The 24,231-nt window shown below is 47.7% G+C and overlaps 2 protein-coding genes across 2 annotated transcripts in view; both read right to left on the bottom strand.

Annotated features, from left to right (window-relative positions):
* Positions 1-6,744: 6,744 nt before the first annotated feature.
* LOC143821880 (uncharacterized protein CXorf65-like) lies at positions 6,745-15,417 on the bottom strand. Its single transcript, XM_077306359.1, has 7 exons — positions 14,808-15,417; positions 14,499-14,536; positions 13,120-13,206; positions 11,686-11,802; positions 10,661-10,735; positions 9,030-9,131; positions 6,745-7,658 (listed from the first exon to the last, which is right to left on the bottom strand). The coding sequence occupies exons 2-7, from the start codon at positions 14,521-14,523 to the stop codon at positions 7,582-7,584; spliced, it is 483 nt and encodes a 160-aa protein (XP_077162474.1). The 5' UTR covers positions 14,524-14,536; positions 14,808-15,417; the 3' UTR covers positions 6,745-7,581.
* A 960-nt stretch (positions 15,418-16,377) lies between these two features.
* The window catches only part of LOC143822009 (uncharacterized), a 101,628-nt gene continuing 93,774 nt past the window's right edge, over positions 16,378-24,231 (bottom strand). Inside the window, exons 84-88 of the mRNA XM_077306589.1 lie at positions 22,767-22,885; positions 21,677-21,792; positions 19,387-19,528; positions 18,614-18,751; positions 16,378-18,296 (exon numbers count right to left, since the gene is read on the bottom strand). Of these exons, the coding sequence (XP_077162704.1) occupies positions 18,108-18,296; positions 18,614-18,751; positions 19,387-19,528; positions 21,677-21,792; positions 22,767-22,885 (704 nt within the window). The 3' untranslated portion in view covers positions 16,378-18,107. The remainder of the gene's footprint in view (positions 18,297-18,613; positions 18,752-19,386; positions 19,529-21,676; positions 21,793-22,766; positions 22,886-24,231) is intronic.

Below are 24,231 nucleotides of genomic sequence, written 5' to 3' on the forward strand. Positions count from 1 at the left end.
GCTGGAAGAGGGGCAAAGTGACGGGGGTGTAAAACAGAGGCTAAAGTCGTGAGTTCCTGCATTCTGTAGGGCGTTGGACTAGATGCCCTTAGAGGTCCCTTCCAACTCTATAATTCCATGATTAAAAGGATGCATTAGAAGAAGAGTTGTTTTCTATATCCCGCTTTTCACTGCCCAAAGGAATCTCAAAGTGGCTTACGATCACCCTTCTCTCGCCACAACGGACCCCCCTGTGAGGTAGATGAGAGCTCTGACAGAATTGCTCTGCAATAATAGCTCTTAACAGGACTGTGACTGGCCAAAGGTCACCCAGCTGGCTGCATAAAGAAGAGCAGGGAATCAAACCCGGCTTCCCTGATTGGGTCATTATTTTTTGCCAAGAGTGTTTCTAAGAAAAACCCTTATAGAAATGATTTAAGTGGAATTTAAAGGGTGCAAATGTTTATCATTGAACTATTAAGCCCTGGCTGGACACTAGCACTTAAACCAGGGGTAGTCAAACTGCGGCCCTCCAGATGTCCATGGACGACAATTCCCAGGAGCCCCTGCCAGCGAATTGTAGTCCACAGACATCTGGAGGGCCGCAGTTTGACTACCCCTTACTTAAACTCTGTACTACCCCAACTCACCAAAGGAATGCCAATTTGCAACTGTTGCTGCCAGAAGCATGGTGCCTGCTACCTACAGCTGTCCTTGCCAAACCGCCTATGATTGAGAAAGCTGTCTCCTGTTCCTGAATCCCAAATTTTTACAAAGATATTTTACACATGGAGGCGCATAATTTCTCCTCGCCCGAAATGCACCATAGGGAACTGTGCAGCCTGGCTAGCACATGTGCACAGAGCATAAGAAAGTTCAGCAGTCAAATGCAATTAATCAGGAAAGCCGAGCCCTCTGAATCCTGCACCATTTAAAGTTCTCAGTGCTTATCTTCTGATGTTTGTATGGATAGAAAGGTCAGTTATTTTATTCCTTTTACCGTGATCTCTTAGTAAATGCTGCGGATGGCAAAAGTTCAGGATCTTCCATGTGAGATTTCAAAAACCTTTATCAGCCTTTTGATCATGGAGGAGCCCCAGAAATATTTTTCGGGCTTCCAGGACCCCCAGAACTGGGCTGGAAGTGCGGTTGAGTAGATTAAGGTAGGATATAGGGCAGGGGTAGACAAACTGTGGCTTTCCAAATGTCCATGAACTACAATTCCTATGTCAGCATGGGGCTCACAGGAATTGTAGGCCATGGAGATTTGGAGAGCCACAGCTTGGTCACCCCTGATGTAGGGGAAAGGCCACGGAGCCCCTGAAGAATGTCAGGAAGCTTTGGTTGAGACCCTTGATCTATATCATCTGTCTCCATCCTCCACGCCAAGGCACAATCCACCATCCTGTCTCACACAGTGGCCAACCAGTTCTGGATGGCCAACAATGGGGCAGTGAGGCCAAGGTCTTCCTAAGAACATCAAGAGCCTTTCTGGATCAGACCAGGGGTCCATCCAGTCCAGCATCCTGCCCCACACAGGAACCAAACAATTCCTCCCTGGCTGTGGGATCCAGAGATTTAGTGCCTCTGAGACACTGAGGTCCCATCAGTCACCATGACTGGTAGCCATCCATAAGCTTATCCCTTATGAACCTCTAATCCCCTTTCCACATGACAAAAGGCCATTAAAGGCAAATCAGATAGATGGGAGGGAATTCCTAGGGAGTGATTGTTTAGGGCTTGGCAGAGGAAAGACACGCCAGTTTCTGTGGCTTGTGGTGCAAGAGGAACGAAAGAGGCCAGTACGTACAAGCTGCTCCTTTTTTCCATCGTGCCCGAATATCAAGCCAAGGCATCATAAATACTGTGAGACGTTCAGGTCAGGTGGGGGAACTGCTCTGGGCCTCCACGTTTCAAGGAAGAAGCCCCTATTTCTCAACATATTTGCTTCATTTGGCAACATGGGCAGGGCTTGATCCACGTCTGCCAGCAAATGCCTTGTGCTGTTTTAATGGCTCAGCGCCTCAAAAGGGCCCCCGTTTGCAGCTGCGTGGAGATCAGGTGGCCCTGCAAAACAGAAACCAAGAGGACCCCCCCCCAATCGGCTAAAAAAATAGGGAAGAGTCATGACTAATGACCAGGGGTGAAACGTCGAACTTCTGCATTCAAGTCCCTTTAATACCTCTCTGCACTGCACTGGTTACAGCCAAACAGGTTCTGCTAGCCTTGCTCATTTTATTTGCTCACGTTTGCAGTTTGCGACTTTCCATTCCCCTCCCCGCCCCCACCTCAAAGTATGTTTTGGTTTTTAAAGGCAGCATGTGCTGGCACGAACAAATACCTCTCCCCTCGGCCTCCTCTTGCTCCTTGCTGCGAGTCTCAGGGGAATTCCCCAAATTTTATTCCCAACCTACTGGCTGTAAGTGGCTTCCAGTGACCTGTGTCTCTATAACAAAGGCAGCTTATGCACGTACCAGTTTGACACCCTTGTTACCTCTAGAAGTCATGACTTAGGAAGGCTTTTGAGGGACTGGTCCTAAGGAGCATGGAAACGGAGAGGGGGCTGGTTTTTGGCACCCTGTTTTTTACTATCTAAAGCAGGGGTAGTCAAACTGCAGCCCTCCAGATGTCCATGGACTACAATTCCCAGGGCTCCTGGGAATTGTAGTTCATGGACATCTGGAGGGCCGCAGTTTGACTATCCCTGATCTAAAGGAATCAAAAAACACTTTCCAATCGCCTTGCCTTCCTCTCCCCACCACAGACAACCCAGGAGGTAGGGGAGACTGAGAGAGCTCTGAGAGATCTGTGACTGGCCCAAGGTCACCCAGATGGCTGCATGTGAGGGAGGAAGGGGGAATCGAACCGAGTTCTCCATATGAGAGGCTGCTGCTCTTAACCACTACACATAACACCAGATACACACAACGGTGAAAACACTGGACTCCTTAACTTACTTGCCGACAGTGAGCTGGTGATCAGCGGATACCACCGTGCACAAACATGAGCATGGCTCTGCAGCGCTAACCATTTTGACAGTGGTTTGGTGAGGCCCATGAACAAACTTGGCTCACCAAGTAGCAGATGCAACCTGAACAGTGAAGGAGATTTTTGTTGGCCATCACAAGCGTATAACCGCTTTGAGAACCCGCAAACTGGAGCAGGATTTTTCCTGCACCCGCAAGGCTCAATCTTCTCCTACTCCACTATCCAGATCTTCTCCTTCTCTGTGCCAGTCTTTCCCAAGCCTGTTCTGATGGCAATCTTTTAGGAAAGACTGTAGCCACAGCACACAGGTGTCTCTTCAACACACCATGTATTCCCAAGGCAAATAGCCAGGCCTGGCTTCCCTCCTTCGGGTGCTCCAGAAGAACCTAGGAGGCATCACCACAGAGTCTGCAGCGAGCCAGAAACAGAGGCTTGCTGCTGGGCAGATGACAGGTTTGGAGACTTGCCACCTCTCCACTGATGCAATTGGCCCATGTGCTCCATGGTCAACCATCTCCCACACTCATTCCCGTTAACAACATCACAAACACGCAGAGATGCTGAACAAGTCTGGAGACCCAGGCTATGGGCAACACTACTGCAAACCAAAGGTATTTGCGGCCTACGTTAGTTATGGCCTCACGGGAAGAAATGCAAGCAAAAATGCAGATGGCAATTGAAGAAGGGTATAAATCCGAGCCACTATTGGTGCAAGGAAAGCACCAATCCCCGAGAAAGTCAAGTTTACTACAGGCATTGCACTTTAGGAATTAAGGTTGCCAACTGCCTGGGGAAAGGAAGCCCTTATCCTTTTAATGGAGGCTTATTGACCAGGTGAGGTTGTTTCTCCCCATGCTGTGAAATTGCTCAGCTGTCCTGCCTACATTTTAAGCCTCCCGGGCCTTTCCCTGCAGGCTTGTTGGCAATTCTTTCAAGCATGCAGCTTCCCAAAGTGGCCAGCCAGCCATCTTTCAGATATGCCATCGTCACTCTGCAGGGCAGGACCGGTTCTGTTGCTAAATCAAAGACTTTAGTTTCCAGGGCCGAAATGGACTCCGAACAATTTGCCGTCACTGGATTTGTACCTCTGAAAAGAACTCGTGCTGATCCCTACAGGGAAGGGTGGTAGGTTTGGGAATTCACCTCCTCTTCTGGGCTGCAACCGGCTGTTTTATGATGTATTCTTTTGCCGTTTGCTGGCACGGCACGTCCTCAGTTTCCTCCCCTGTCAATCAAGGCTGCAACCTCTTAGATAAAAGAAGCCAGGGCCATTCCCGGATTGCCTAGATGCCCGAGGTACCTCTTTGTGCACGAAAGTAGTTCTGCCAGATTCCTGCAATTAAAGAACTTGTCTTATTCTGGGGAAAGAGATGAGGAGAAAAATCCCAAATAGTGCAATCCTATAGAGACTTAGAGGGACGTAACTTTGTTTAAGATTGCACCAAACACCACTCTGTTACACAACCCAAGCAGCTTCATTCATTCATTCATTCATTCATTCATTCATTCATTCATTCATTCATTCATTCATTCATTCATTCATTCATTCATTCATTCATTCATTCATTCATTCATCGCATGGCGTGTGTGTTGTGTAGCCAGGAGATCCCCGGATTATCTGGCAGCCAGACAAGGGTCATTCGGAGGTGGTTTGCCATTTCCTGCCTCCGCATCATGATGACCCCTATTGTTCCTTAGAAGAGTGACCACCCAGATCCTTGGATGTCCCGCATCCAAGTACTAGCTAGGGTTAGCCCTGTTTGGCTTCTGATATCTGATGGGATCACTCTTGCCTGGGCTATCCAGCAGGTTAGAACACTGATGCAGAGAAAACCCAGAGAGAGCAATACAGGGGTTCAGGATTGGGTTACTAGCATGAGGTTGGGAAATTTCTGGAGATTTGGAGGTGGAGTCTGGGGAGGACAGGGACCAAAGTGGTGTACAATTCCATAAAGTTCACCCTCCAAGGCATCTGTTTTCTCCAGAATAACTGATGTCTGTAGTCTGGAGATGAGCTGTATTTCTAGATCTCTAGACCTATGATTAGATGCATAGGCGTTTCAATGGAGAACTATTGAATTTTAAAAAATAGTGGGCATCTCGGGCCCATTAAAGCATGGAGAAAGGGCCTGAGTCAAAGCCAGAAAAAGTCTGCCTGGGAAGTTATGGGGAAAGGCATGTTTATGGACACGTGAGAAGCGGTGGTCAGAGCTGGGACATCACGTGTGATGATCCTGATTTCTCCCTTCCCCATCCTGAACGGGAATAACATTCTTCAGGAAGCAACGAGGCTGTAGGAGTTCTCAGCAATGAAACAGTGAGTTCCGCCAATGGATTACCCAGTTATGGCATCTCTCGTAGTCTCCTGCAAAGATTCCCTGAACAGAACTGAAAGCGGCCTTTGCATGTTTTCAAGCAGGCACTGCTCGAGCTATCAAAAGAGTTATGTTGTTCAATGCCAGTCAAGACAAGAACTTGACTGCTCGTCCGATGATAAACAGCCCGATTGTCCTGCCTTACCCTTGCTCTGGAATGCAGTGCCGTCTGATTCTGCTCGTGCCAGAGGAGAAAGTTTCCCCAAATGCATTCTGAAACCAGGGCTGATTCTGCACTTACTTTGTTTTTTTTCCATTGTGGATCCTGCTGAATTCAGATTGATTTGAACTCGGGTCTTCCTCTCTCTCTCTCCCCCCCCCCCCCAACTGAAACAGAAAGTGTTCTGCACTTCATTGGGGAAGCTCACCGTCGATGGGAGCCAAGCACAGAAGGAGTCTCTTTCTTTTCTTGAACTGTGGGGGTGGGGGGTGGGGAGAGGATTGGAGACAGCAGAGGAGGGGGGAATAAGGCAAATCTTTGCTGAGAGAAGTTAGGGCTTCTGGAGCACAGTCACTTTAAGACAAGCCTTGCAACAGGGATCCAGAAAGTCTTTGAACTGATGCCCTGGCCAATCAGGGAAGACTGCTTTGCTACGAGGCACGGAGTTAATTCACAAACAGCAAAATTCCGCACACTTCCTGAGAGAATTTACAGAGAGTAAAAAAAAGGACACTATGTTCAAGTTCCACATTTGGGAATGCGTCTGTCCATTAATCTTTAATCTTGATATTTTTATTTTCTTTACTATGTTGTCCCTTCCTCCCAGAGCTGAACTCAAATAAATGATGATCTGATAACTCTTAGCTTGCTATTTATGTATATCCGGCCAACTCCTTCATTAAGCTGCATACAAATCCATGATCCACTTTCCCCTTATAGATGTGGTGTTCTAACTCCCATTTCTCCGTTTACTCACACTTTGTCCTGGAGCCAGAATAGAAAGCCAGGCTTTTGTTGGTTTCCCATCTGACCCATCTCCTGCTGCCCCAGAGTATATTTGACAAGGCTGCAGCTGCAGTTACGTTGAAACTGGATTCTAATCCATTTTGAAGGCAAGGGCAGAAAGGCCAAAGCGTACACTTGTGTTTGGGAAAAAAATCCAGACACGCAAGAAAAGTTGAGTCCAGACTGGACTAAAGCTATGGTTTGTTTGGTCTGCGAAGGAGACTTGGTCTAGGGTTGCTAATTTCAGGGTTGGAAAGAGCTGGAGATTTGGGTATGGTCTCTGTCTCCATTGGCACCCCTCGCCATGGGTCTGGGAGCTGGAAAAAGCTTAAAATCTGAGCAATCCTAAGCAGACCAGCCCAGGAGTAAGTCACACTCTATTCCATGGGGCTTATTCCCAGAGATGTGCTGTTGACAGAGTTCAAATTTGCAAAGAGGAGCAGAGCACCCGTAAGCTTAAAAGAAGAAAACAGTTTTATTAAGAAGAGAAACAACTTTGTATAGAAAGAGGGAGGAGAGGGACCTAACTAACTGCTCTGTCGTCCATTCAGTCCACTGTGATAAGCAGAGAGGAAGTGTACTCATACCAGCAGGAAGTCTTCAATTGAGCAATCGGGACATAGGAGGTGATGATTTGAAAAAGCCACAACTCCCTAGCCTAACTATGCTAAATACACATCTCCTCCAACGCCCCCCCTGCAGGACACTCTGTATACCCTGCTCAGTCCTGCTCACGGCAGATCTAGCCTGTTCCGATAATTGTTACCCCCTGATCTTCAAGCAAAGATCTTGTTATTTTAAGCAAAGACCTTGTTATTTTCAAGCAAAGACCTTGTTATTTCAAGCAAAGACCTTGTTATTTTAGAGCTAAAGGGTAGCACTGAACATAAGTCTTGGTGAGCCTTGGTGCAAATTGAACTTCGGATGCAGAAACCACAATTATTGCCATGACGGACCCATGCAAGGGAAGAAGCGCTCAGGAGCTGACGTCTTGCATTGTGCTGAACAGAGCATCTCCGATGTTGGTTCTGTAATCAGAGTCAAGGGACCGCTTCCTTTTTCATGATGGGGAGCATTAATTTTGGGTTCTTTTAGAAACTTTTTGGGGAAACCTAGAAACGGGAGATCGAAAGGTTTCCGAACAGAGAGATAAGAACAAGGGAAGGCGGCAGGCATCTCTGGGATGAATCCAGCTGTTGAGCAGTGAATCAGCTAAGCAACATCTGCACCAAGGAGCTGAGCGGAAGTTCCCCAGCACTTTCACCCTGGCTATGTCTTGGGACCCAGCAGTCCTCAGAGTCTTCTGCTCTGTCTGGGGGAGGTCATGGGCGTCCTAGTTCTGCTGCCATGGGGGGAATGGTTCCGTAAGCCTGCAACGGAAAGATACGATAAGGAAGCAAACCTGCACCTGGCGGGTTCCTTGCATGTGACTGCAGAGATTTCAGAAATTCAGCTTGTCCGCTTGGTTTTGATATAGAGTCATAGAACCAGAGTTGGAAGGGACCTCCAGGGTCCTCTAGTCCAACCCTTTGCAGAATGCAGGAAATTCACAACTACCTGCCCACCCACAGTGACCCCAATTCCATTCCCACATGATGCCCCCTCCCAAATACCCAGTCTGGCCTGCTTCCTGACCCCAAAGTGGCGATTGGCATTTCTCTAGACATGCAAGCAAAGGCCACAAGAGCCAAGCACCGACTCAGTCCCTTCTGCCCTCCCACTCCCAGTCTGTCTAAGTTCACAGAACAATTTATGTTTGCCTTCTACATGTACGACTCGGTACATCTGGCAACACCCGGCAGCTGACTCAAGGGCCCTCTCTTTTCTGCTGGCCTCAGAGGCAACTACCGGATTTTAAAATGCACAAAACAAAAACGTGCCTTTCTAACAATTTGGTCGAAACAGAGACGCATCGCTACGACCACAGCTAAAATGTAACTAGGAATTAGAAGCCAGCAAGAGTCCAGTTGCACCCTAAAGACAAGTAACATGTATAGCACGGTAAGAGCTCTCGTGAGTTGCTGAAGAAGTGAGCAGTGAGTCATGAAAGATCATGCCCTGGCAACGTTTCTGCTTGTCTTTCAAGTTTCTACCGGAATCTTGCTCTTTTCTCCGGCTACAGACTGACTAATGCGGCTACCCAGCTCTTTCTGGAGTACGTCCGTTAGCCTGTCAGTGGTCACTTGTCATTGGAGATGTTTGTTATATCAGAGCACGTATGAGCAGAACTCTACATCTGTGAGATGTCAAAACATGTGTCCTTCAGGCATATGCTTACATTAAGAAATGTGCTAAGCTGAACTTGGAATCTTAGGAGATTCCTGGTGAGTTAATTGAAGTGGGGGGGGGGGAGCCCAGGGAGAATGGAGGGGACAGAGATCAGCAGAGATGTGACATAACTTTAGGATTTCCATGTTTCCTTGACTCTATGGTATACCATAGAGTCGCTCCTCCAAAGCTGGCATTTCCTTCAGAGGAACTGATCTCTATAATATGAAGATCCCTTGGAATTCTGGGAGATCTTCAGGCCCCAGCTGGAGGCTGCTAACCCTAGTTTGGATGTTTTTTTGGAATATAAGGCCTCATCTAAAGATGCATGATGACATTTGACTCAAAAGCAACAATAACAACAAGGAAAAAATAAAATGTTTTATCACACCGTTGGAATAGCAATCTACTCATTCAAAGACTTACAAAATGAACTTTGCATTGGGCTATTTCTTTCACGCTTATAAGCTTACCGTCCACCGCTGGAATATCCAAGGTTGATTTCTTGTGGTGTGTCTTTCTGGATTTCACTCTGGGAGAGGGGGCCTTCGGGTCTTGCCAGCTCCCCAGTTTAGCTTCAGAGAAGAAAACAACAATAAACTCTCCAAAACAGCATCCATCTTTTTGCGACCCAAATTTCAGCAGTGCCATGACTATCACAGAGCCAAGAGCTGGAAAGAGCTATAGAGGCCATCTAGTCCAGTTCTCAGTATGCTAGAACCAAATGGTTTTTCCTTTAAAGACCTCCTTTTTCTTGTCCAAATCTGGTTACAATATATATATGCCAAATGCAAATTGTATCTGGCCACCCCTTCCAGAGGCTGGACTCTTCCCTTAACTTGGGTGGAGTCCTAGAGTAAGGAAACCCTCCAAAGATGTCCATAACTGACCATTTGTTATGAAAATAAGAGCGATCTTCATTTATTTATAATTTTTGTATTTTGTTTTTTTCTAAACATGAGCTTGGGACAGCTAAATGAACCTGGAATGAGCATCTGCAGTGTGGACCCTTTCTTTCTTCCCATACTGCAACTCCTTTCCCTGTCCTAGTGCAGCCAACCCTAGGTTACTATTAATACCCAAAGGAAGAAATAAAGACAGGGGCTGTGGTTCAGTGGCAATGCCTTTGCTTTCTGAGCAGAAGGTCACAGGTTCAATCCCTGGCATCTCCAGTTAAAAAGGAAAAGATAATAGGTGATGTAAAAGATGTAAAATAGGCTTGAAACCCTGAAAAGCTGCTGGGCTGAGCAGACAATATAAACCTTAATGCTTATTTATTTATCTGCCATATGGAATGAATGTAATGCAGCCAGGAGATCCGCCGGGCAAGGGATGTTCAGAGGTGGTTCGCCATTGGCTGCTTCCACATCATGACCCCTAGTGATCCTTGGAGGAAGGGCCACCTAAATCCTTGGAGGTCTCCCACCCCAATACTAGCCATTTAGCTTCCAGGATCTGATGGGATAAGGCTAACCTGAACTATCCAGGTCAGACCTTAATCAACTTTGTATGAAGCAGGTATGTATGTCTATGTGTGTGTTCTACTATATTTTCTGCTTGTTTTGCAAATCAGAATTTCAAACCATTGCATGACCTTGAGGGGCATTTCAGATTTGGGTTTTTTTGGGGGCTGGGGTGGGCAAAATGAACCAAACTCGGCAAGTTGCATGCCCTCTGGATCTCATTCTTCTTGGATATAGAGGTATCTCGAAAGATGGTGGCCAATTCTAACACCTCCCTTGGTCCAAGAGATGTACAGATCACAGTTCTAGCTGGTCATCCCATTCCCAAGGTGATTCTGGACATCACAAATCTATGTATAAATAAATGCAGCTGCTGTTTAAGGATTCATGAGGCCAGTTTAAGGATCTGCAGGGCCTGTAACAGCGGGAGACCCTTTCCAGGGATAGCTGGAACGTTGGAAGCAAATGTCAGCTTCTTTTATTTGTTCTTGTGGTCCGCAAGGGACACAACTATGAAGCCCCCCTAACAGTCACAGTGTGAAGGCCCCCTAACTGTACAGTACCACAGGGCCCCTGGAACCACGGGGCATATGGTACATGTGCTACTAAGTAAACCACCTCCTTAAAATATCTTTCCTCACCTAGGAACTTCTGGTTGACCACACTGTCATCTTGCAACCGAGGAGTGAACTCTATCTTGGAAGAATTTTCACCCCCTGTACAGGGAAAGGAGAGAGGTAATTAAGTGTCAGGCTTCCCTTTGGCTCGGCTCTCAGGTGAGAGAGTTGAGCTGGCCGCGAGTTCATACTTAACTATATATTATTTTTTCCATAGTGGCTTCTCAGCTGGGGAAACGAAATCTCCTGAAAGAGTTTCCAGTTAGAGAGTCCAAAGACTGGGTATGCCAGAGGAGGTATCAGAATCAAAAGGGGAAAAAAAAAAAAGAACCTCTGAGCCTACATCCTTGCTGGACCGGACCGACAGTCCATCTTATCTGGTATCACATCTCATTTCCGAGGAACAGGGCGGTCAGCTGCATGTTACAACTCACATTCTTGTGAAGTATGTGAGGCAGCTGCAGAACCTGGGTAGAAATGTAAACAGAACGGAGCATCTGAGTTTGTGCTCCATGTTTCTATATTCATGATGCCCCATGGGGAGGGGGGGTTGTGGCTCAGTGGGAGAACACATGTAGAAGGTCCTATGTCATCAGATTGAAGTTGACACACTGGTATTGGGCAAAAACTCTATGGTAGAAGTCATTTTTACCATAGAGTTTTTGCCCAGATACCAAAACGTCCCTATGTTGCTGGTGACACGATGACATTAAGGTTCTGATGATCACCTTCAAGGCCATACACGGTCTAGACCCAGTGTACCTGAGAGACCGCCTCTTTGCCTACACCTCCCAGAGGTTGGGATTGCATTCTCCATTTCCGAGGAACTGCATGTCACAACTCATATTTCCCCCATTTATCTTTATTCCCCTTACTTGATTTTCTTCTTTTTATGCAAAGTGAGGAGGGAGATGTTGTGTTTGGCTCCGCCTCCTGCGTCAACCATTTTGGCATGGTGCTCACCACCTCTCCTCCAAATGACCAGAGGTACACACAGGCTCAAAAGGGATAAGGGCCCCCAGTCTGGGGATCTGGAGTCCAGGACCTACTTGCCACGCTCAGAAGTACGTAGGTCTCTCGTTCGCCCAGGAGCTCAGCTGCGCAACGGTGCTGGTTCAGGATCAAGTTCTTTATTTGGCCGGTCTCATCTGCTAACTCAATTTCCCCTGAAACACATAATGCAGGAGCTCAGGAGGCTTAGCAGAGATCAGGAAGGGGCTACAGGGAAGCTGATTATGTCGGACCCTCCCCTTCAGCAAGTGGAAACAGCTTTCATTAAATCCGTGGGCTCACTAAGACACTCACCTCCGACAACCAACAATTTTACTGGAACCAGAAATACTGAAGAACAAACAAGCAAACAGCAGAATTTACATACAATTTGGAATTCCTACCAAAGCGCGCAATTGGTCCTTAATGGAGGCCCCTGATTGGACCCTAAATCTGGCTTTTGATTGGTCCAGAAGTCTCTTCTATCATTGGCTAAGAGTCCAGGGCTGGCAAATCCTAAGTAATGGCCCAGGGTCCCAGCTCTAAGTCTTGTATAGCCTCTTAAAGTCTGCATGCACAACAGTTTTATTTAGACTTCCGAAAGGCAGTTTCTATATTGCTGAGTTGGTCTATTCTTCTGGCTTGGATGTTCCACAGTATCTATTAACTACATTTCCCTCCCATGCGGCCTTGGAATGCAGGGTGGCACACATCCCTGTTTTATCCTAACAGCAGCCTTGTATGTAGCGTTGGCCAGATCTAGGCAGAGAAACTTCTTGAGATTTGACGATGGAGCCTTGGGAGGTCAGGGGTCTCAGTGGGATACAATGCCATAGAGGAGACACAACCAAAGCATCCATTTTCTACCAGGGAACTGATAACTGTAGATTTGAGATGAGCTATAATTCCGGGAGATCCCCAGGTCCCACCTGGAGGCTGGCATCCCTACCTGCAAGGCAGGTTGGGCAGAAAGCATGTGACTGTCCTAAGGCCACCCAGCAAGTTTCATGGCAGAGCAAGGCCTTAAATAGAGGCCTCCCAGATTCTAGTCCGATTCTCTAACCACCTCATCACACTGTTTATTTCGGATTTTGATCTGACAACAGTAGGGGAATTGCAAACACAGCCCACAGTCGGGCCTCCTTCCCCACGCAACTATCCAAAGGCGCTGGTTGTCTCTCCTGCATGGACCAACTTGGAAACACACATGACATGAGTCACCTTATGTTAACTGGAGGCATTATAAGAATGATACAGGGCTTGGCCGTTTAGCCCTCTAAGGCTGAGCATCTCTTTCACAAGAAACACAACTTCCATTTGTCTTCGCAGTTCCTGGCAACACCTCTGCCCCGCTCCCTGGCAACACCTCTGCCCCGCTCCCTGGCAACACCTCTGCCCCGCTCCCATATTATAAACTCATAAACTTCGGAAGGATCACGTAAGGGCCCTATATTGCCGCAAAAGATCCCCCCCACCCTCCTCATTTGCCGTACCTTCCTCCTCGTAGCCACACCGGCTCTTGATGCAATCCAAGAGGAGCCGGACTTTACAGCGAACGTTAAAAATGTCAGCCTTGTGTTCTATGAAGAATAAAAATAATAAAAGAGATTGCAGAGTTTTATTATTGAGGCGCGTGACACATCCGTTGCTAGCTTATCTTGCCCCACTGCCTATTTGCCAGAAGGGATGGTTATGACTTTTCAGGCCCCAGATGACCTGGAAGTGGTGCACAGGAGGGCCAAAAGAACACAATCCAAAATCTGTGTGTCAGGATACGGGTTCTCAACTTCGTTCTGGTTGTTCCTTCAGGCTAGCGCCTCACTGTTTAAAAGCTCCCAAAGGTCTGTTTGGATGCAAATGGAGTATTATTATAATAATTATTATTTATATATGGTTTATTGCCTGCCACTCCCATACAATGGCTTGTGGTGGGTTACAATGTCCTCATTAAAAATCCCCTTAAGACCCCTATAAAAAGGACAGACTGATGCAATATGAAATACACAGCAACAGGCGATAAATAAAACAAGCCCCACGCCCAAGACTGATACCCAGGAGGAGAGAGGGCCTACCTGGCAACGCTCAGGTGCTATCACCAGCCCTGGGGGGGGGGGACACGTGATCTTCCAGTGATCTTCCTCACTGCCCTGGCCTCAACCAAAGACCTGGTGGAAGAGTTCTGTCTTGCAGGCCCTGCGGAATGCGGAAAGCTCCTGCAGGGCCCGCAGCTCACCCGGGAGCTCCTTCCACCAGGTCGGGGCCAGGACTGAAAAGGCCATGGCCCTGGTTGAGGCCGGGCGTGCCTCTTTCGGGCTGGGAATCACCAACCAATCAGTGCCCACAGAGCGTAAAGTATGGGGGCAGGAGAGGATTTGAGCATTCATAGAATCACAGAATCATAGAGTTGGAAGGGGCCACACAGGCCATCTAGTCCAACCCCCTGCTCAACGCCGGATCAGCCCAAAGCATCCTAAAGCATCCAAGAAAAGTGTGTATCCAACCTTTGCTTGAAGACTGCCAGTGACTCCCTCCCAAGACATATCTGCACTGGAAATTTCACTGGTGGGGGGTGGGAGGTGGAGGGTGGCACCATCTGCCCCTCCCTCTGGCTTCATGTGCCTTGGGATGTTGTCAGACCAAGAAGCTACCTGCCCTTCCCCAGCATCAGTTCTGGTGGGAAAAATTTCTACAGGAGGGAACCTCAGAACATTTCATTCTCCCACACTACTTTTGCAGCCCAGTGGTGGAGAAGAGCGGCCTTTAAAGGTGAGTTCCTGCTTTAACTTATGACTGCAAAAGAAGGTCTTGAACCCTTATTGAATTATATTGTTAACACTGGCTAAAAGCTCCAAGCGAGAAAAGCACCACATACCTCCATGAAGCACAGTTATAAACATGTCTTCTGTTAACCTGAAGAGGGGGAAAAAAAGACAGGACAATGTGCCATTAAAGCATTACATAAAAACAGTGTTCCTTTACGGTGACGAGCCAGAGATTCAGAAAATACCCAGGAAGTAGGTGTGGTGAAATAGAGACCTTTATTGTAATTCACATCAAGTCTCCTGCAATTCTTCCCTCTTCCCTCTATTACGTGGTCATTTATTTAAAAAAATACAATTCAAGGTGGATTACAATCCTTTCAAAATACTGCACAGCAAAAACACAACATCACCAAGCTGACCTTGGATGGCGGGCATTCCAGAAGATGGCAAAATGGCTGTCCGGTGTTAGTAAACAACCCCAGGAAGGCAAAATCACGATACACCAGAGGAAGGCCAGAACATTTCCGAGACAAACCCCTGGACCCCCCAAATTCTGCGCAGACCTGCCCGGCAGTGTACAGAATGAACGAGTTGTTTCCAGAAACCAAAAGGAGGACGTGGTGGTTGCTGGGTGCTGCCTTTCTGTGTTTTCCTCTCTAGGGCTGATGCGTTATGCTGACAAAGGGCCACTCAAACATTCTTAACCATAGGCAACGGCAAGGGCCACAAAGCCTCTTTCTCTGGCGCCGGCTGTACAAACCCTGCCTCATTGTGTGCGAGAAAAGAACGCAGAGGCCTCGGTGAGATGGCATCGCGGAGGGATGGCAGGCAGCCAGAGCGCCTTTCCTTCTTGCAACTTGGCCTGGAAAGGGATCTGAGGGAAACGGGATCAGCAGAAGTGTAGGTGGGTCTGCATAGACCTCCGAGGGAAGAAAGAGAACCTGCTGTGTGAATTCTTCCTACGCGTCGCAGGTGACCGAATCTTTTAATCCCCGCAGAATCACTGGCAGTCACAAGAGTTCGCAGAGATTAAACTCTCTCTCTACCCCATAACACCTAGACTACTGTGGCAGTAGCTAAGATCAACCTGCTCCCTCATTCTCCCTGCCCCTTGGTTGGGTATTTCGGGGGGACGGGGGTTAGTTTAGTTTATATGTTCTGCTGCATCTTGGTTTATAGTGCTTATTACGTTTTGTTGCTGTGATTTTAATGTATGGGGTTTTAATTGGGGTTTTTATTACTGTAACTCACCTCAAGCCTCTGGGGAGGCTCCTTGCCCCCCCCCCACATTCCGCCAGTGGGGTGACCTTTGGCCAGTCACAGCATTGAGAAAGCTGTTCTGGCCAAGCAGGAATATCAGGGCTCTCTCAGCCTCACCTCCCTCACAGGGTGTCTGTTGTGGGGAGAGGAAAGGGAAGGCGATTGTAAGCTGCTCTGAGACTCCTTCGGGTAGAGAAAAGCGGCGTATAAGTATCAACTCTCAATCTTCAGTAATATTAGGGCTCTCTCAGCCTCACCCACCTCACAGGGTGTCTGTTGTGGGGAGAGGAAAGGGAAGGCGATTGTAAGCCGCTTTGAGACTCCTTCTGGTAGAGAAAAGTGGCATATAAGAACCAACTCTTCTTCAGTAATGTCAGAGCTCTCTCAGGGTGTCTGTTGTGGGGAGAGGAAGGGAAGGTGACCATAAGCCGCCTTGAGAATTCTTTGGGTAGAGAAAAGAGGCATAAAAGAACCAACTCCTCTCTTCTTCTTCTACAAACACAGCCTTGACTCCATTATTTCCATGGCATTTTGCAAACTCTCCGACCCCAAAATCCTAGTTGGGTAGTCAAAGAAAACAGGAGTGGAACAAGCCCTTAGGTCAGTGGTAGTCAACTGGTGGTCCTCCAGATGTTCGTGGACTACAATTCCCATGAGCCCCTGCCAGCGTTTGCTGGCAGGGGCTCATGGGAATTGTAGTCCATGAACATCTGGAGGACCACACCCCTGCCTAAGATGACCTTATGTGGGTGGAACATTGGCAGGGCAATGTTTTAATAAATAAAATGCTCTTTTTGACAACATATGATTTTCAACTGGCGATCAAGTCAATGGAGATCAGGTTGTTATTTGTGAGTGGTAAGATGATCTGGCATCACATTTCAGTTCTGTGACCACATAATAATGGTGTGTGTGTTCTCTGATTCGCTGCCTTGGCACATGACTTTGTTTACCTCATATCAATGATGTAACTAAGCAGCATAGAACATTTTCAGGGGGAAATATTGGTTGCAACATATCACATGACAGCGCTCCTACACACAAACATGAAATACCACAGTGCTGACAAGATACTTTGAATACGAATGGGAAACTGTGGTCCAAAAATCAAGGAGCATTCAAACCCACATCATCTTTTTAAGGAACAAGACAGAGAATGGGAGCATAAATAACATGACTGACGTTCTCCATATAGAACAAACACTGGAAAATAGTACTTGTTTATTAAAATATTTATATCCTGCTTTCTTCCTCCTACTCAAGCTGTTTACAAATCACCGTCTTTTAGAATGCACCATAAGTTTTAAAAAAGGCCTGGCACACAAGATTCTGAACACATTAGGGTGTGAAAAACATATTCAAAGTCAATGGGGCTAAACCCAGCAAAGCTACATGCACAACTAAATTAAAATAGAGTATCCCTTACATCAAAACATGGTTTTGCACTTACTGTAACTAACTGTTCATTTGGATACTGTCTCAGCAGTTGCTAAAAATCTTTACTTAAGTAGGGTGTCTTTACATTTCCTGGCTCTGCAATTTGCTATTATTGGTTATTGAACACCAGAACAAATTCTGAACAGGCATCTATCTGAAAGCTCCTGTGGGTAGAAGTAGATCGAACTGTGTGTCTGTCTACATCATCAACCAACCATCTTGTCAGCATTAAGTTTCAGGTTGTTCACACTTATCCTGCCTATCATTACTGGCAGATAATGATTAAGGACTTCTATGTAGGATCTGTTGGCAGAATAAGTTAGAACTGGGTGTCACCTGCATACTAAAGACTGCTGGATGACCTCTCTTGGTAGCTTCCTGTACAGCACCGGAAATAATCTGGAGCCTTGATGCCTAAGGAAGTAGTGAGCTCCCCCTCACTGGTGGTCTTCAAGCGGTGGCCGGACAGATACTTACCATGGAAACATAGCTGATCCTGCTTTGAGCAGACTTTTAAACTAGACTGTCTATCTTGCCTCTTTCAACTCTATGATTCAATTCTATGATCCTTCCTAGAAGACGGGAATGGAGCCACTGCAAAACAGTACCACCCTAGGTGGTCTAGAAGGATGGGACCATGGTGGATGATTTGGAAGGCCACATGTGGGTCTTGGCAGCTTATGAGATTCATTATATGTCTCCAATGGGATTGGTTTTCTTTGCCATGGAGACCACTTAATATAGCTATTACTGAGGAATATGCTCAAATGAAATTTAATCTGACCCATTGATGTTGCCGTATCTGGTACCTGATTATCTCTGTTATAGTGGGTTTCTGGCCCTTGGTGGAAACCATTGGTGGCAACCAAAATAATATGTGTGTGTTGTTATGTGTGTATTTAAGAATGCCCTATGGGGATTATAGTAAAACTTTAATGTGAAGGGTTCACTGGCCTAGCAAGACCTAAATACAGTCCACTGGACTGTATTTCATGTGGTGCACGGTTCAGGTTAGTCCTCCTTCAAGTGCTGAGCTGGTGACCATTACGGATCTTCAGAAGGCAGGCCAGTTCTGATTCGACATCTTTGATCCTCTTCACAACAAAACACCTCTCTATTTCCAGCAACAGCGCTTGGTCTCTCAGAGCAGCCCAGGAGTCGAGATGTTCAGAGAAGTCCTCTGTCTTCTCCCCATGAAGGTCACATGAAGACTGTAACACAGATGAGGCGGGGAGAGAAACCAACAGAAGAAAACCATTCAGTTTGGGGGCACTATGGAAGTGGTATCCCTAGATGCTAAATACTGGGAAATCGGGATTCTGATTACTATTTACTAGTGACCCAGATTTAAGAATGGCTTTACAAAGAAGGGTCCATGACCCAATGGGAAAGAATATCCCTAGTCGTTGGGAAGAGGAATTCCTAAAGGAATAAGTCCTTCGTATGCCGTGTGAAGGCACGTTCAGGCACACAACATACAAGATCCTGGCAAGGGGTGGAAGGCAGTGAAGCAAAGCGACTCTCTTACCGTGTGCGGCTCCTCGCCTCCTCGGAACTCCAGATTCAGATGCTCCTCCTCCTCCTGGATGGCCAGAGCCTGCGCTGTAAGCTGGAAGAAGTCCTCGTTCAAGGCATCCAGCATCTGCTCCAGCTCGGCAATCCTCACCTGGGGAAGAGAAGGTGTTAAGGGCCAGGTGGCCTGAAGATGGAATGGAAGCCTCCTGTGCTGCAGAAGAAGTGATTTCAACGGAGGGCATATTGCTTAAATGTTATCTTCAGCATAATGATGTTGCATCTGCCTGCCCTACGTAGGGGCTCGGCCTGCATTTCCCCCACCCCTTATACAGGGCCAGCTTTATAGTGAGGCAGCACAAGGCAGTTCCCTCGAGTGGCGGTGTTGGGGGGCTGGCAGCCTCCCATCCCGCCCACCATGGATCTCTGGTTGTCTCCTGGTCTGGCGCCGGCCTAGTGGTCCTGAGACGGTCCCCCTACTGATGATGAGATAATATCTGGATGCTGAGGAGATAAGCCCCCCTTAACCCCCCCCCCAATAAAGGTCACACATTGCCACAACCTTGAACTCCTGCGAGATTTCCTTTTCTTGAGGGAGTTCAGGCACCATTTCTGGGCAAACAAAATGGCGGGCAGGCCCTGGGAGAGGAAGTCGTCTTGCAGGGATTCAGAGCGGCCTATCTGGCATGCAGGGCTTGCTTTGATTTTGTTTTTGAAGAGGGCAGGCAGGAAAGAGGAATGCAGGATTTACACTGCAGCGGGCAAAACGGCAGCAGTCTGGCAACATACCTCCTGGCCAGAGGAGCCTTCTTCCCTTTTCTTCCTCTCCTCGCTGCCCACCTCCTCCTCCTCCTCCTCTCCTTTTTGCTCTGAACTCTCCATTATGTTTCGAATTTCTGCTTGCAGCTGGAAAGCTTTGTAACGCCGCACTCTAAAGACCATGGGTGAGATAAAAGGAATGTCCCAGTAGGATCACCCAGCCAAGTTCAGAGGGCCGTAGAACCATAGAATCGTCTAGTCCAACCCCCTGCAGAATGCAGGAAACTCACAACTACAATGTCAACCTGCCGTCCATTGCAATGAGGGGATGAGGAACGTGGGAAAAGGAAGGACTAATCTAGCTACAAGGCTTTCCTGTATCAGTGGCTCTACTACTGATTTGCTTACTATGCAAACTCTACTCACTCGGGGGAATATTGCAGTACTATTACGCTGCTATGTGTTCCTACTCTGTTTCCCAACACAATGAGCTACTTCCTGTAGGTGCCGACTTGGCCAAGGCAAACTTCCCTCGGCTCCATTCAGAATGGGATTCGTAATGATCAGTCAGCATTCTAGGAAACTCACAGGAGGGGGAGATCGTGGATGTGGGGCAGGCTGCGGTCAGTGGCCATCGGTAGCTGTTTCCTCCTTTCGTAACTGATACTGGGAATCTTTGCGTTGCAAATTAGACTGGTACCGAAAAGGGAAGCTGGACACACTGGTGAAGGTATGCAGTTCAGACGCTGAGCTGTAATTTGGGAGGTTCCTGTTCCAAATCTTGCTCCGGCCACGGGTTCTCCAAGGCAGCCATTCGCAACCTTGTTTTGGCCACGGTCCTTTTAGGAGCTCTTCTCAAATTCCCGGGCCCCCTGCAGTAGGCTGGCCTCTGACGCAATGAGCTACACCAGGCCTTCTTAACCAGGGTCTCATGCAACCCTGGGGTTTTTTGATAGCTCTGGAAGGGTTTCCTGAATGGGTGGGAGTGAATTATTTTTCTATATCTTTTACAAATGTGTTAAACTTTTATAGAGTGATATGACCATATGTGGCCATGTCGACCCACCGCCCCATCCTGAAATGGCCAATGGGCTTGGACGGGCTGGGAAAGGGAGGGGCCCCAGGTGGGCGTGTCCACAGCTCTGCTTCCCAACCATATTCTGCACGACTGTGTCACTTCTGGGGTTTCTCGAAGCCTGAAGAATGTTTCAGGGGTTTCTCAATGGTAAAAAAAAAAAGTTGAGAAAGTCTGAGCTGGCCTAAGTTAAGAGTGAACTAGCTATACTCAATGCACCTAGTCTTGTATATACACAAGACAGATATGTAGAACATTCGGCTAAGAGAAGCATGGGCATTCATTTTTCTCCCCTTGAAGGAATGAATTCAAGCACACACAGAAGAACCAATTACATTATTTCCTTTTCTGTTGGTTGACGAGCTCTCTATCAATTAATGATGTCATACGTCAGGGGTAGTCAACCTGTGGTCCTCCAGATGTTCATGGACTACAATTCCCATGAGCCCCTGCCAGCACTTGCTGGCAGGGGCTCATGGGAATTGTGGTCCATGAACATCTGGAGGACCACAGGTTGACTACCCCTGATCTAGATGGCCTATCTAGCCCTTTCCAACTCTATGATTCGACTTCAGTGTCCAGAGAAGACACTGGCAGGGGCTCATGGGAATTGTGGTCCATGAACATCTGGAGGACCACAGGTTGACTACCCCTGGCATACGTGACAAAAAGGGTATTTCTTCGGTTCAGTTACCAGCTGCCTCTTCTCACATTTTCCTGTCTGTGGCCCCCTTCAAATGTGCCAGGACCCCCATGGGGGGGGTCATATGGCCCCTGTTGAGAATGGCTATTCCAAAGTCCCTTAGTCAAACCACCCTGTCACAGCCTCAGCCTGCCCATCTGCAAGACGGGGATAATTACAGAGGCTTGCCTTTCAGGGGTATTCACAAATAAAGTCTGTGAAGTGCTTTGCAAACTAAAAGCACTGTACAAATGCTGAATGTTGTTCAAGATGCTATATATGTTACCAGAAGATACGCACTAATATCATGCACCCGATATGAATGTAGCATGAGCAGGATGACATTTTAGTCATGGGGTTTGATTGCTTACCAACACCAATGAGTAAATAGAGGTTATCTAAGGTACATAATTATTTCAATGATGCAAACTAAAACTTAAAAACAAAACTAAACACTGCTGCTGTAACATAGGTGCTAAGGTCACCTACAGAGTCAAAATCCCGGGTGGAGAATTATCGGTTTGTCATAGGGCTGGGCGTCTCAGCAAACAAATCGCTGGTACCTTTCATGTGGGCATTCATCAAGGAACCGAGCATCTGGCAGCACCGGGATGCTCAGCAGCTCTTCAAAAATGGAGCGAGTGGCTAAGCAGATGGGTGAAAAATGTGTCCCAGGGTCCTGAAAGGAGGAGGAGCAAAGAAGACAAGGAAGATCTCCTGGCAGGTGGAAGTAGAAAGTCTATTCATCAGACATGCTGGATGCAAACCCTCTGCCCCCCCCCCCCATTACTTTTTGCTGACATGGAAACCTTACAGTAATTCGACATTCCCTGTAGAAACGTGAACACTGAAAAAAAGCAAAAAACCCTAGGTCAGCCTATAAACCAGGGAACCCTGGGGTGATGCAAGAGCTTCCCAGCAGCCTTTGCCAGATGTTTAGATGGCTGCTGACATCACTAGAGGTCACTGGAGCCTACTTCCCATGTTGCTGCCCAGGCCTGGTCTCTTTCTCCACCATGCAAATGGGAAATGATTGATCGGCTGGCGCCTGCATCTTATTCCTGCAGCCACTTCTCTGAATAGGGATGGCACCACTTCCTCTACAGTCAAAAGCTTGAAAAAGGCTGCTTGAAGCTCTCCACTTGCATGCCTTTTGCAAGCCTTGGCATCCATTTGACTGGGCGTTAAGTGCCATCCAGTCACTTCTGACTCGCGGTGACCCTATGAATGACGTCCAAAATGCCCGATCATTAATAGCTTTGCTCAGGTCTTGCACGCTGAGAGCTTCCTTATTGGAGTCTTTGTTGGATCTTCCTCTTTCCTGCAGCCTCCGGCTTTTCCCAGCATGATGTGATCCCACGGGCCAAGCTGCAGCAGCAAACCCACCCACTTCCTAAAAGAACTTTGCAGAGGCCAGGAAAGGTTTTTGGCAGACACCAGGGCACCCATGGGCACCCTGCTGGTGGACCCCTGCCCTAAGTAATCTGGGGACCCTGCGGCCATACTATTTTCCTAGAAATGCTTCAGGCACCTCACAGCCAACCAACTCTTCTTACTCAAAAGGGCCTCTGGCCTAATCAGGCTCCTGGATCTGACAGAAGTCGCTTGTAGTTGGGTGCCATTTAGGCCAGAGCTCTGCAAACACCCATCTACCTTCTCTGCTGTCTCTGCTGCTCCCCAAGAACACTGGAAGAAAGCCTCAGCTATAGCAGCGATGGCCGTGTTGAGCTCCTTCCAAAATCCAGCATTAGCCGGGGCGGCTTCCTTGGGGCCTGGGGAGGGAAAAGAAAAACACAAGGAAGGGTCAAGTCATCAGAGTGGTGGTTTGGAAGAGCCAAGCTGCAGACTGCTCCAGCTAGCTCAAACTTGGGTGCTGGTTTTGTGAAATTGCTCCAGGGAGGCATGAGACATGAGAGGAGGAACTGGAAAAGAGGAGAAGGCATCCAAGTAGCCAACCGAGGAAAAGCCACATCTGCTTGCCGGTCTTAAGGCCTTTCTGCACTACTACTTGAGCACAACAGGTATTTAGGCAATGCCCTGCAGAGCCTTACAGGAACCAGTTGCAACTCATATTCTGCAAATGGTAAGGCCCAGGCCTGCATTATGTATCCGGGGCACAAACAAGGCAATGAACCAAGTTGCATGTTTGGCTGATGTGGGCTTTGTGGCCTCAGCTGTTTCCTTGACTCCAATTCCTCATTGTTTTAAGGCTGTTTGGGCTTTCCCGCATTCTCATTTCTCTTGCCTGTGTGTTCCTGTCCAGATCATCTATCTACAATTCAAACTGCAGGATCTTATGCCAAACATAGATCAATGTAATATTGAACTGACCACTAGAGGGGGCAAAACACATGCAGGACAAACCCCGCCCCCCACCCCCCAAAAAAGCAACAGGTCCAGACAAGCAACAAAATGAGAATGGGGAAAGCCATGTGTCCTGATCCTATATAGCAGGGCACCATTTCCCATAAAATCTCCTGCACAAAGCAGAATAAATCCCCATTGGTGGAGGAGAAGAATCTGTGCACAATCCAGGAGCATCTGTGCACAATCCAGCCAAATCACCCCAATTTGGCATTATCAATGGGAGAGGTGAGTTGCCAACCTCCAGATGGGGCCTGGGGATCTCCTGGAATTACAACTGATGGGTTACTCTGGAGGAGATGCCTGCATTGGAGGGGGGGCTCTATGACATTATGCCCTGCCGGAATCCCTCTCACCCCCAACCAGCCCTCCCCAGGCTCCACCCCCAAACCCCAAGTTATTTCCCAGGCTGGAATGAGAAACGCATGTGCCTAATTCTGCTGCTGGAAAAAAAAGAGGAGGGATTCAGCAGTGGTTGACTGGGCTGTGCCCTTTCCTCGCACTGAGAAGTTTCCGCACCCTCCGGCGTGCCTCCAGTGCAATCTTTTTCAGCTCCAAAAAATAAGAGAATCCTGACCGCAGCTGTGTTGGGCACACGCAAAGTAAAATGGTACCCCAGAGCAAGCACTACGAAACAGATGCAAATGGAGGTCTAATTCCTCCGTTTCCGAAAGGACTTAAGTAACGAAAGGAGAAACAAGCAATGAAAACTAACATGACCACAGGAGAATGTGTGGCAAGCAATTGCTACGTA

The sequence above is a fragment of the Paroedura picta genome, chromosome 12 (genome assembly GCF_049243985.1).
Source record: "Paroedura picta isolate Pp20150507F chromosome 12, Ppicta_v3.0, whole genome shotgun sequence".
Taxonomy (NCBI): Eukaryota; Metazoa; Chordata; class Lepidosauria; order Squamata; family Gekkonidae; genus Paroedura; species Paroedura picta.

Bases quoted from the DNA above. Each gene is read 5' to 3' on its own strand.
- LOC143821880 (XM_077306359.1), bottom strand. From the start codon at position 14,523: ATGTTTATAACTGTGCTTCATGGAG. The intron at 13,207-14,498 runs GTATGTGGTGCT...TATTCTTCATAG, and splicing joins TATAACTGTGCTTCATGGAG to AACACAAGGCTGACATTTTT. The intron at 10,736-11,685 runs GTAGGTCCTGGA...TTCCCTGTACAG, and splicing joins CGTACTTCTGAGCGTGGCAA to GGGGTGAAAATTCTTCCAAG.